The sequence below is a fragment of the Mytilus trossulus genome, chromosome 8 (assembly GCF_036588685.1).
Source record: "Mytilus trossulus isolate FHL-02 chromosome 8, PNRI_Mtr1.1.1.hap1, whole genome shotgun sequence".
NCBI classification, from domain to species: domain Eukaryota; kingdom Metazoa; phylum Mollusca; class Bivalvia; order Mytilida; family Mytilidae; genus Mytilus; species Mytilus trossulus.
The window spans coordinates 45,997,350-46,009,783 of record NC_086380.1 but is presented as its reverse complement, the minus strand read 5'-3'; the positions used below and the strand labels follow the sequence as shown (position 1 = coordinate 46,009,783).

Here is a 12,434-nt window from a genome sequence, read left to right as displayed (position 1 = left end):
TCTGTAGTTGTTGCATGTTTGTTCTGTTTGCTTTTTTTTGTGATGTGTGTTTATGTTTTGGCCTATTATTTTGTCAGCTTGTTTGTTTGTTTGTTTTTCGTTGTTGTTGTTGTTCAGTTTATATGGTTTGTCTTGAGGGGTAGACTATATCAATGATGTGCAGCACTAAATCTTTCAACATAAGGTGATACTTTTTGAATGATCTCTCTTAAAGTATGCAGTGAAAATTATGTAACTGAATCGTAAGAATTTCTTTCGCATCGACTCACAAAATGAATTCAATTACTAGAACTATTTAATTATGTTACATTTAATTTCTACACTTCATAAATTATGCTTAAACACGCAACTTATATTTGACATATGTCATTGTTGAAATTGTTTAGCATTGTTGTATTGTTGTTTATGCATACCATTCTAAGCTTATCTCATGTTTAATCAACTTGTGATACATTATATGAAATCGTGCGGTTTTTTTTAACTTTCGGAAGACGACAGAATCGTTGTGTCTCCCTTGGTCGGTAACATGGCCAGAGAGAGTTGAAGTTCCTACAGTTCAACATTATAGATGTACTAATTAAAGTGAATTGATGTTATTGTAATGTAACATTATTGGCTCGATTCATTTGTATTCTTTCTGTTTTTATTATTATTTTTTTCCATTGTATGAGACAATGTTTTAAGCATTAATATAGTTATGCCATTGCCCAGAATTATATCACAATGCATAATTTCCTAAAAGGCTGCAATGAAGATTTGAAATAGTCTCTAATAACCTTCCCGTATTATTCAGAGAGACATACATTTAACTGTCGAATTTACCATTGTTCGTTTTTAAATGCAGAACCATTTGGATATATATATATATATATATAGTCGTGTGGTCTAACGGGACGGCTTCAGTGCAGGCGATTTGGTATCACGATATCTCAGTAGCATGGGTTCGAATCCCGGCGAGGGAAGAACAAAACATTTGCGAAAGCAAATTTACAGATCTAACATTGTTTGATTGATGTTTAGACGAGTTGTATATATAAATATATATAAGTGCGTCCAATAACATATTCATGCCTTATGTACTGTAGTACGACGCTAGATTAAAACTGACGTGGAAAGGTAACACCCGGCCATCGAAAGCTTCATTTTTTATGAGGCCCAGGTGGTCGTGTAATCTAGCGGGCCGGATACAGTGCAGGCGATTTTGTGTCACGATATCTCAGTAGCATGGGTTAACCCGAATAATCCAGTCGTTATATTACGATCACTTCGATCACTCACATCCTCGAGAAAAGTAGTGGATAGAGGGCGCTGAATTATTCGAGTTATAGCATGGGTTCGAATCCCGGCGAGGGAAGAAAAAAAATTTACGAAAGCAAATTTACAGATATAGCCTTGTTGGGTTGATGTTTAGACGAGTTGAATATATACACATGGAAAAAAGTATTGCAACACCTTGATTTTTTAAAAATTGAAAAATCAGTCTTTTATTTTGAAATATGATAAAATAGTTGTAAAATAATATTGAAATGTAGTTAATGATAACATTGGCTTTAAAACGAACAAGAAATGTATTAAAAAAAAAGTTTTATCGAACCAAAATTTTTATAACAAATTGTACAAAAAAATGCATTTTACAACTTTTACTGTAGTCAAACTTTACAATGTCAGACATTTCAAAATTGTTTGACCTGGGGTGTCCTTTTATGCACCGTACGCCCAAATGTGTCCCATATATGCTCGATATGGTTCAAATTCGGGCTACGATTGTGCCAAGGAAGATAAACCGAATTCCATTGGAATAATGGATCTTCCTCCACGACGCTTATTTCAAACTTTAGCGAGCTCTGCACTATATTGGATACGGGCATCTGTGTGTCTGTTCGTAGGCAAAGGTCCCCGAAATGGTATTATCGCACGATAACCAGTAGCGATGAGCCGATCTCGAACAGTTCTTGTTTAAATTAAGGCTCCTGTATGGTCATCATTCTTTTTTTAGGATTGTATTGTTTGCAATGGGTTTCCTTCTGATGAACCTTCATTATGCTGTATTTTCCCTAGCAGATGTTATAGAGGGTCTTCTTGACCTCGGAAGGTCTTTTTAAAACATCGTTTCTTGCCTGATTTTTATTCTCAAAACGACTTATAGTGGAATGGTGATGACCAACAATACGTGCAATAAAATCAACGGTACCAATTTTGTTGCACCAGATGCGCATTTCGACAATACATGTCTCTTCAGTGATGCTCGTGGCCAAAATATTTGAAATCCAAAGAATATATAAAAGATGAAAAGCTATAATCCAAAATGTCCAAAAAGTATAGCCAAATTCGTGAAAGGAATCAGACCTTTGCATGAGGGAGATACATTCCTTAATTTTTAATAATTTCTAATATTTTGCAACAGCAAATTTTAATAACATAAAAAAATCCGTATTTTCATGCCAGTACCGAAGTACTGGCTACTGGGCTGGTGATACCCTCGGGGACTAATAGTCCACCAGCAGAGGCATCGACCCAGTGGTAGTAATAAAATCAACGGTACCAATTTTGTTGCACCAGATGCGCATTCCGACAATACATGTCTCTTCAGTGATGCTCGTGGCCAAAATATTTGAAATCCAAAGAATATATAAAAGATGAAGAGCTATAATCCAAAATGTCCAAAAAGTATAGCCAAATTCGTGAAAGGAATCAGAGCTTTGCATGAGGGAGATACATTCCTTAATTTTTAATAATTTCTAATATTTTGCAACAGCAAATTTTAATAACATAAAACTTGAAATCCGTATTTTCATGCCAGTACCGAAGTACTGGCTACTGGGCTGGTGATACCTTCGGGGACTAATAGTCCACCAGCAGAGGCATCGACCCAGTGGTAGTAATAAAATCAACGGTACCAATTTTGTTGCACCAGATGCGCATTCCGACAATACATGTCTCTTCAGTGATGCTCGTGGCCAAAATATTTGAAATCCAAAGAATATATAAAAGATGAAGAGCTATAATCCAAAATGTCCAAAAAGTATAGCCAAATTTGTGAAAGGAATCAGAGCTTTGCATGAGGGAGATACATTCCTTAATTTTTAATAATTTCTAATATTTTGCAACAGCAAATTTTAATAACATAAAAAAATCCGTATTTTCATGCCAGTACCGAAGTACTGGCTACTGGGCTGGTGATACCCTCGGGGACTAATAGTCCACCAGCAGAGGCATCGACCCAGTGGTAGTAATAAAATCAACGGTACCAATTTTGTTGCACCAGATGCGCATTTCGACAATACATGTCTCTTCAGTGATGCTCGTGGCCAAAATATTTGAAATCCAAAGAATATATAAAAGATGAAGAGCTATAATCCAAAATGTCCAAAAAGTATAGCCAAATTCGTGAAAGGAATCAGAGCTTTGCATGAGGGAGATACATTCCTTAATTTTTAATAATTTCGAATATTTTGCAACAGCAAATTTTAATAACATAAAAAAATTCGTATTTTCATGCCAGTACCGAAGTACTGGCTACTGGGCTGGTGATACCCTCGGGGACTAATAGTCACAGCGAAATACCTGCTTCCCTCATGCTGGGTATCTGCCATCTTGCTGCAGTTATGAGTTGTGGATGACCAATTACAAGGTGTCAATAACATAAATTAATAAACTTGGTTATTTTAAGTGTTGCAAACAATGAGGATAAAAACATTTGTTTTAGTGTTTACGAGTACAGTAGCTGCAATAGCATGTGCAGATAAGACCTGATAGAGTCGATATTTATTGATTAAACTCAGGTGATATTTAAATAATGTTTAACTTGTTCTATTTCAACAAATTATTTAACAAAAAAATAAAAAGTGTTTTTTTTTAATTCGAATTTCAATTTGGTGTTTTTTCCATGTGTATATATATACTCAAAACTATTCTCAAAACAATATGAATACGAAAATGAATAATAAAAACCAAAAAAAAAAAAAAACTGTTCTCTCAAAACTGGAGGTATGCAAAGCATCATGATAGCAAAATTTTACCTGTCGCATAATATTATGATAGTTCATTTCAATAAAAAGACAAATTACATTTACTTTTCAATTGGCGAAAACTATATGCCTCTATTTTTTGTGCATTTGATATACATAAATGTATGAAATAAATAGGTTTAAAAGGACCATTGGCATAAAGGATTCCTTTTTTGGACGTCATTTTTCTGTTTATTATTTTCTATTGTAATTGACCAGAGATTAGAGATTTTAATAGACTCATTGGCACTCACACCACATCTTCCTATATCTATCTATATATATAGACTTGTCTTAGAGTAAAATTTATAGATTTGAAATTGAAGAACAATATGACCGACAGAAGGGTGAATGTCAGTACCTCAGAATTAATCAGAAACGAGTTAAGATATAACTATACTATTCTAAGGCTATAGCCTAATCCGGTGATCGCATTTTCATCACAGTTGAGATGACCCCTTAAAGAAACAGTTTTCAAAATATTAGCTCAACATGGTTTGTAGTTCTTTGTATAGGGTGTTAAAAAAGTTATCATGTGATCTCAACATATTTATGTCTTTCCTAGTCTAAACAAACATATGTATCCTCGTAATCTATTACGGACATATCGCACATAAATTATATAAGGGTTCATAATAAGATGTCCCATTCGTCAATTGTTGTCTGGGTATAATCGACCCAGACTAACAAGGCGACTAAATACACCATTCGTGAAAAACACCAGTCAATTTAAGGACATATGATCACAAACTTTTTATTGTCGTTAAACGCTGAAATTAATTTTATTAAAAGAATATATAAAAACCGAAATATTAGGTTCCAATTTAATGAACAAAATCAAAATGGTACATTTTATATTTGAAATTAAAGCATTTTTTTTTATAATCTGAATCATTATATGTCATTTTTTTGAAACACGAAGACTAACTATACATCTTTAAATGAATAAAACGCTTGTTTAAAAGATGTACAACTTCATTAATCCATTCATTCATCTATCATCCTAATAATTAATCAACACAGAAAATCTTTAAAAAAGTGCATCAAATTTCCTACTGACATTCAACTTTAAATATCGTTTTGATATGAATTTCTAGAGGCATTACGTAAATTAAAGGAAGAAAAAAATAGTATTTTAAAGGTCTAGTAAAGATGAACCGAAATATTCAAAGACGAATATGTCTGAACGTAGTATGGACTCTAATAGTAACGAAGTGTGATATGACATAATGTTTGTGAAAGATTACGAAGACAAACTTGAGTCAGTGCAGTACTCTCCCATTAACAAGTTGAATAGTTTCAGAGTTGTCGACCTTTTGGTGTTTTGTTCGAGGAAAAAAACAAAGCGTATGAAATTTAATTAGTATCAATGTACATTTAATTATGGGTCACACACCTGGCAAACAATGAGATTTAATTTTAGAACTTCAAACGTTATGATTGAATTAGCACCCATTTAGTTGATTGCAAAAATAACACTTTCATCTGTCAATCTTATGAATATGTATGAGGTGGGCAGTATTAAAGGCGCTTGCTATTTACAAAGTACCCATTCATATGAAAACCATAAATTTGTTCAGAAGGACTTTGCCGTGGACGTGGGATTTAGTTCAGATTATCGTTTGATCAACAGCACCATATTTGATTTTCTGAAGGATATTTTTTTATTAATTTTACACTAATAGGTATCATCATCTTCAACGGTTTTGAAACGCCCCCTGTGTAAGCGTGTGCTCGTACTGATAGACACGGTATTTATCACTGGTAACAAATAACCCAGAGAGTCTGCAGTGTTTTAAGTTAGGGAATAGGCAGACTTCTCGTAAATTTGAAAACTAGATGCACCACAACAAAAATATACGTAGTTTGCATTAGCTCTCGAAAAGTTTTTATTATATTCAGGAATTTACACTTGTATCGTTTCATTATGTGGAAATCATTATCAGCCGTTTTATTTTGCTTCATTTTGTCAGTAGTGCTTTATTCCAGTCTCACAGATGCACAAACAGCACAACGGACAGTTAATAGATTCCAGACTTGCAGAGATGTGAATTTCTGTTGCCCTGGACGAAATAACACGTGCTATGCTTTCGGACCTCGAAGGGACGGCAACGTAAATGAATCAAAATGTTTTTGCGATGATAATTGTAGAGCAATGAATGATTGCTGTATAGATCATGAAAGTTATTGTGAATATCAAAGAGGTGAGTGTTTCTAATCATTATAGTATGTATAAGTGTGTAAAAATGTACTTGGTAAATGAGACGCACTGGCGTAAGATGATAACACACGTGTATGTAATTTATCAAAGGCGAAGTTATATTTAGTAGAGTACACCCAACTTGCATTATGCATTATGTTAAGACGATCATTATTGAATTCCTCACTCTGTCACTATATTTATTTGGGGATGGGGTGTCCGGCCCGGGCGGCTTCTCTTACATTTGTCTTATGGAGCTACATATGGTTATTGCAAATGTTGCATCTGTTCCCCTCAAACTTTGCTATTTTATAGATACCGTCCCCCTTCCAAAATTCGGATCCTTATCTGGTTTTGTTGGTTATTTGTGGGATTGTTTAAACTGGGATGTGAGAAAGTGCGTGTGAAAAAGTTGGGGGTAATTTCCGTATTCATATTGCAATAATTCAACTGTAAAAACAAGATCTAATAAGAAAAGCAACTATTTTCATACCCATTCAAGAGGAAAAGTCTTTATTGGCGAGAAACTCTAATATGAGAAAAACCTTTCCACTAGCAAGAATTTGTGATGAATTGATTCTTGAAAAATCAGTCAGTTGAAAATGACAAATTATGTTCATTACCCACACTTGAAAAGCAATGCACAAATTGTATGTGCAACAATGCCGATTTTTAGTAGCTGTCTGTTGAGTATTTGTCTTTAAACATCACATAAAATAACATTATTTATTTTACAAATACTTTGACAGAGACTTAACTCTTTTATCTCCTGAGAAAATGTCATGTCACTTTGATCTTCAATTATTTTACCTGATAAAATCTTCTTTTTACCTGCAATGAAATTGAAACAGAATTATTTGCAAAGATGTTCTGCAAGGATGACATGAAGCTTAACACATTATTGTCTTGAAAAAATATTGTAAATTTGATCTTAGAAAATCTCTTGGAATGTTTATACAAATGTCAATCATTTTACAATGGAAGAATAATCAATCTGAAAATGCAGCTACATACATGCCAAGTTTGATTGGAAAAGGATGAGAAATTAACATCTGTAGTTGAGAAATTTACAAATCTTATTAAAATAAAGGACAATATGATTAGGCAATGTATGATATATTTATTATTTGATACACCCATCTATCTTTGGAGAGATAACAAGGATCCGGTCATGTCCAGGGGGCAGGTTAGGACTTACCTGACAAAATTTAATTACATATATTACAGTTATGTCATTGTATGTGTGTAATAGATTTGTTGTTGACTTGAGATTAAGGTAGCTAGGGGAGGGTGGAGGAAAATTACTTGTACATTGATAGATTTTGTTATCCTCCCAAGTTCTACCACAACTATACATAAAAATCCTTTGAAGCTTGATTTATTTCTTTGTCAAACAACATCCTTTGTTTTTGTAAATTCCACAATGTCAGTGAAATTTATTTCTGATAAATTTGTGATGTAATTGCATCTTAATAAGATTTATGAATAATGTGAACACTCTTTAGTGTTTTCGAAGGTGTAGAAGATCTTTTGTTTATATTTTGCTGATCTTGGTGTGTTTTGAGTTTAATGCCTTTATTATTAACAGTATTAACCTTGCACATCTGTTAAGGTAGCGATTGAAACCTAGGTAAATGATAAAAGTGCGTCTTTGATAACCTACAGACTGACAAAGCTCTTAACCAGACATGTAGATAATAGAAAAGTATAGGACATCATTTTGACCGCTTGACCAAAGGACCCATGCCTAAGGAATGATGTCACATACATGTACGATAAGATATAAAGATTAAATTGTCCTTATTGTCTAGTGTCCATCAAAAACACCTTAACTGTGACCAGAACATGATAACTCATCATTGGTCAGCAATGGTCAGTCATGTCAGTATTGGTTTGAAATCAGACAAGTGGAAGATTTTCATTTTGTATCTAACACAAAGTTTAATGAAGCATAGAAGATGGATATTAGACCTCATCAGGTCAGATAAAAGACCAGAAGCAACTCTGGTAATGGAATATTAATGAATTTTATGAAAAGCAGCTGATGGTTTTAAAATGAAAAAATAAAATGGTTTTATTAAACGATTTATATCAAATTGACAAAAATTTCAAAATTATGTTAAGTGAAAATATCATGTGTAAACACTGAAAAGGGTATAACTTTTTGACCGAACTTTTTTTTTTTATTATTATCCAAATATTAATCATGTTAATTTGTGACAAAAAAAGTTAAATTACTGCTCAAAGAAAACAATGTGATAGAAACTTCAAAAACATGTATATTTAGTTGAGAGCCTGTTGCAGCACCCTCTATGTCCTTCTCTAAGGTCAAACCAAAGACTAAAAATTGGTATTTGTTATATATATAATATATATATACCAAGCAGACTGGTATTAAAAGCATTGAGACTATTTGACTTAAATCAGAATGTTTTTGAATGGAATGTGGCCTTCTTGAGCCAGCTGTTAGCCTCTGAATCTAGCTTAAATATGTAGGTTAGATACAAATGTATAAACATTTACATGTAAATCACATTAATATGTTCTTATCCTGAAATCTGATTCTGCCCTAGCTGATTAACATCCCTGATTGAAGGAAGCTAGTAGACTAGATTATCTTCATATTTTTTAAAACTTTTATTTTGACTAAGGAATAGTTTAATATCACAGCAGCTTTGTATTAAGTCCAAAGAAATGGCCCTTAACCCCCTGACCAAAGCAACTGGTGATAGACAATAGTCTGTAGTTTGACCATCAAAAGCAATTTGAACACAACACATTTTGATCAAAGGTTTTTTGGCTGATTTGTTGTTTTATACTAGTTTGTGATCACAGACATTTCAAGTGCACTATTTACCAAGTTTATGTTATTCATATTACAGCCAAAAAGTTAGATCTCAAATATTATTTAGATTTCTCATAATTTATAGAAAGAGTTTGAATAATAATATAGTAAAAAAAAGTTAAGAACATGTGTAAACTTATAAGATTATTTAACTTTTAATCAGTTAAACATTTATTTAAAGTTCTTTATTCATTGACACATGAACTAAATATGGTTTTACATGTATTTAAGCCCCAACTGGACGAAATTCTTCCTACCCTGTGTAACACCTGTTAGTTTGGTTATGCAGGAGAAATGTTGGGTACATTTTAAGATTAACTTATGATTTTTTAAAATTCATGCCTCAATGATAATCTTTTGAAAGGTATGGTTAAGAGATTGGATTAGTATATAAATATATGAAAAGTTGAAATTACAAAACCATGTTATATAGTGCCATTTATGCTTGTACTAACTAGCCACAAGCTAAAAGTAACTTGTATGTTTTCTAATACATTTATTTAACTAATATAAATTACATTTATAAATATATACAAAATACATTAACTTGGACTACATGAATATAAATCCTTACTAAAACATTATAAAAAAGAAAAAAAACTGCAGGGAAAGAGTATGCACACTTTGAAAGAATAGAGAATGGAAAAGGGGACTGTGTCAAAGAGACAAAGACCCTTCCAGCATGTCCAGAGGTCAGCCCAAGGCCATAAATAACCAGAAAATCCAGCATCTGTAGGAGAGCTTCAGTTGGTCCTTAAACAACTAAATATACGTACTAGTTCAGTGAAATGGCCACCACACTAAACTTTAAAACATACAAATGAACCAAATTAAAAAACCTATCAAAGACCAGAGGTTCTTGACTTTGGAGAGACACAAAAATCCAGCATGTTTATGAGAACTTGTTACCCCCCCTCCATTCCCCCTACCAAAACCTATGGCTGGTGTTAAATAAACAGACACACAGTAAAACTGTTTAAAAGAAGTGTTAGTCAGATGTAAGAATTATAAGGTAACTGAGGAAACTAATCAAAATATTGAGGTCTATTTTAATATCTAAAAATTCAAGATCTCTTGCTGTTTCTTAGTTCATTGAATATGCTGTTGACAATTAAAAGATTGCATTTTAACTTTAATACATCCTGTGCATGTTTTAATATAATAGCCAGAAGTCTTTTAATTCGTCTCTTCAGCATCAGATTTACAGGTCACAGATTGAACATGTTAAAACTAAAAGACAGCTAGGGAAATTTTGCAAATCATACTATAAAACTGGTCCCTCATGATGATAAACCATAGGTAAAAATTAGGGTTAGTCTGCAGCTTTACCTAACTAATGAACACTAATAATCTTTATTGAAAAGCACTTTACGCCCATATGGACCAATGGCTTAAAACATTATACATAATATACAGTTTACATAAAACAATGAAAATAAACAATGGACACACTTTGAACTATAATTTGTCTTTTTTTTAAATCAATATATATATATTTATATATAAGAGATTCAAATTATATCAAGGACTCCCTGCCCTCAGTCTTAGTGACTTTTTTAAAAAGGAGCCTAATTTGCAAGTGTCCTGTTTTGTTTCAGGATTGAGAATATGTTTTAATTTATCTATATCATTTAAGTTATTATATTTATTTTCATTTAAAAATTCTTTTCTTAATTGTTCATTTATTTTACATTTAAAAAAGAAATGAAACTCATCATCTAGTACATCACAATGTGTACATAGTCTTAAATCTCTGGGAATAATACTCAAAATGCATAAAAAATCTGTGTAAATGTAGTAATTTTTGAAACTCTTCTGAGATAATTACCTTCATGCTGTAGATATAAATAAAAAGACTTCTTCAGACACCTTAGTACTTAAACTACATGTATACAGTGTACTTTTTGATAGATCAGACACTTTGCATGTTTATATTGTGATAACACACGACCAGGGTTATCAACTTATTCTTTTTACACAGATAACAGAAGTTCAGTCAATATTTACACCAGAATGAATCTAATAAATGTTTACTTTAATAATAAAGACTCATGTCCTAAGACAACAGCAAACAGTGGTAAATTAATCATATCCACAACCTTGATAACATGCTTGCATACTTTATCTTAATATTGTGTGCTAAGCAAAATTGTCTCATTTGGTATCTAGGGTGGGGACATGAAAAATAGCTTGATAGATTTTCAACAATCAGAAGATTAACTTTTGTCCCAATTTGTTTTGATGAAAGAGCTGTAATCCTTATTTAATTTCAGTGTAGTTGAATGATCATTTGGAGGTTGTTTGATTCAAGATGTCTAGCAATATTAAAGAAATTTATTTTTCTGATAAATTTGAAGTATAACTTTCAATCTCAATTGTTGATATTTTTTGTGCATGCTACTCTGCAGTATTTTGATCATATATTGCACTGACCTGTTTTAAAATGACATGCATTTATTTAGCTTTGAATATTAACTAAGTTCTGACATTTTTGTTGCTGTTAGCTCAGCTGTCATTAACTTGACAATTCTGATTCAACACACATTTATGACAAATCAGAAAACGTTTTTTAGTTTCCTCTTGTTACAAATTTGAAAAGTCTTAACTTTTTTGTTATATGAGTATGGTATCTGTAATAAGCTGAGGTTCTTCAAAGAAGTAACAAGCTTGAAAGAGAATTTTACTAGTACCTTGAACATCTCTTTTGAGCTGCCATAATGTCTAAAAATGTCTAAAATATATTCATTGAGATGATTGAAGACAGATGTTTAGGTAAATATGCTTGAATACATGTTGTTGGCATAACCATTCACCTTTAAATGTAGGTAAAATGACCTGACTTTCTTGCTCTGGCCATTTTTTAGAGTAAAGTTTTAGAACCGATCCATATCTATTGTAGCTTGCAAAACTGCTTTCATGGGAACAAAAAAGTGTAGGTCTGAAGATGAATTTGACCTGGTAATGTGTAACTGTTATCCTTTTTGCTTATCTTGTAACCTTGTTCCAAGTTGAGGGTTTAGGAGGGTGGATGTTAAACTTGGTATCTTATCAATAAAATGCTTCAAACCTTTACTGTGTACAAAGAATGATGCACACCTAAATTACTATTCATTCCAATGTATGCACTCAGTTTTAAATATAAAATAAATACTGGTTTTGATGTTTGTGAATGACAGATCATAGATGTATAGATATATGGTCAGATGAACAATGTAACATTGATTTTGAATATTCTATGAATTGTCAGTGCAAAATATTAAAGTTCATAAGCCTAACATGAAATTTAGTAATAAGAAACTTCAGTAAATATAATTATGAGTATTTTATTTTTTTTAAATTATCCAGAATCATGCGTTTTCTTAACTTAATTATGGTTTGCTTT

The 12,434-nt window shown here is 32.2% G+C and overlaps 1 protein-coding gene across 1 annotated transcript in view; it reads left to right on the top strand.

Annotated features, from left to right (window-relative positions):
* The first annotated feature begins 5,543 nt into the window (after nucleotides 1–5,543).
* Nucleotides 5,544–12,434, top strand: part of LOC134681025 (somatomedin-B and thrombospondin type-1 domain-containing protein-like) — a 58,832-nt gene continuing 51,941 nt past the window's right edge. The window contains exon 1 of the mRNA XM_063540399.1: nucleotides 5,544–6,211. Within this exon, the coding sequence (XP_063396469.1) occupies nucleotides 5,935–6,211 (277 nt within the window). The 5' untranslated portion in view covers nucleotides 5,544–5,934. The remainder of the gene's footprint in view (nucleotides 6,212–12,434) is intronic.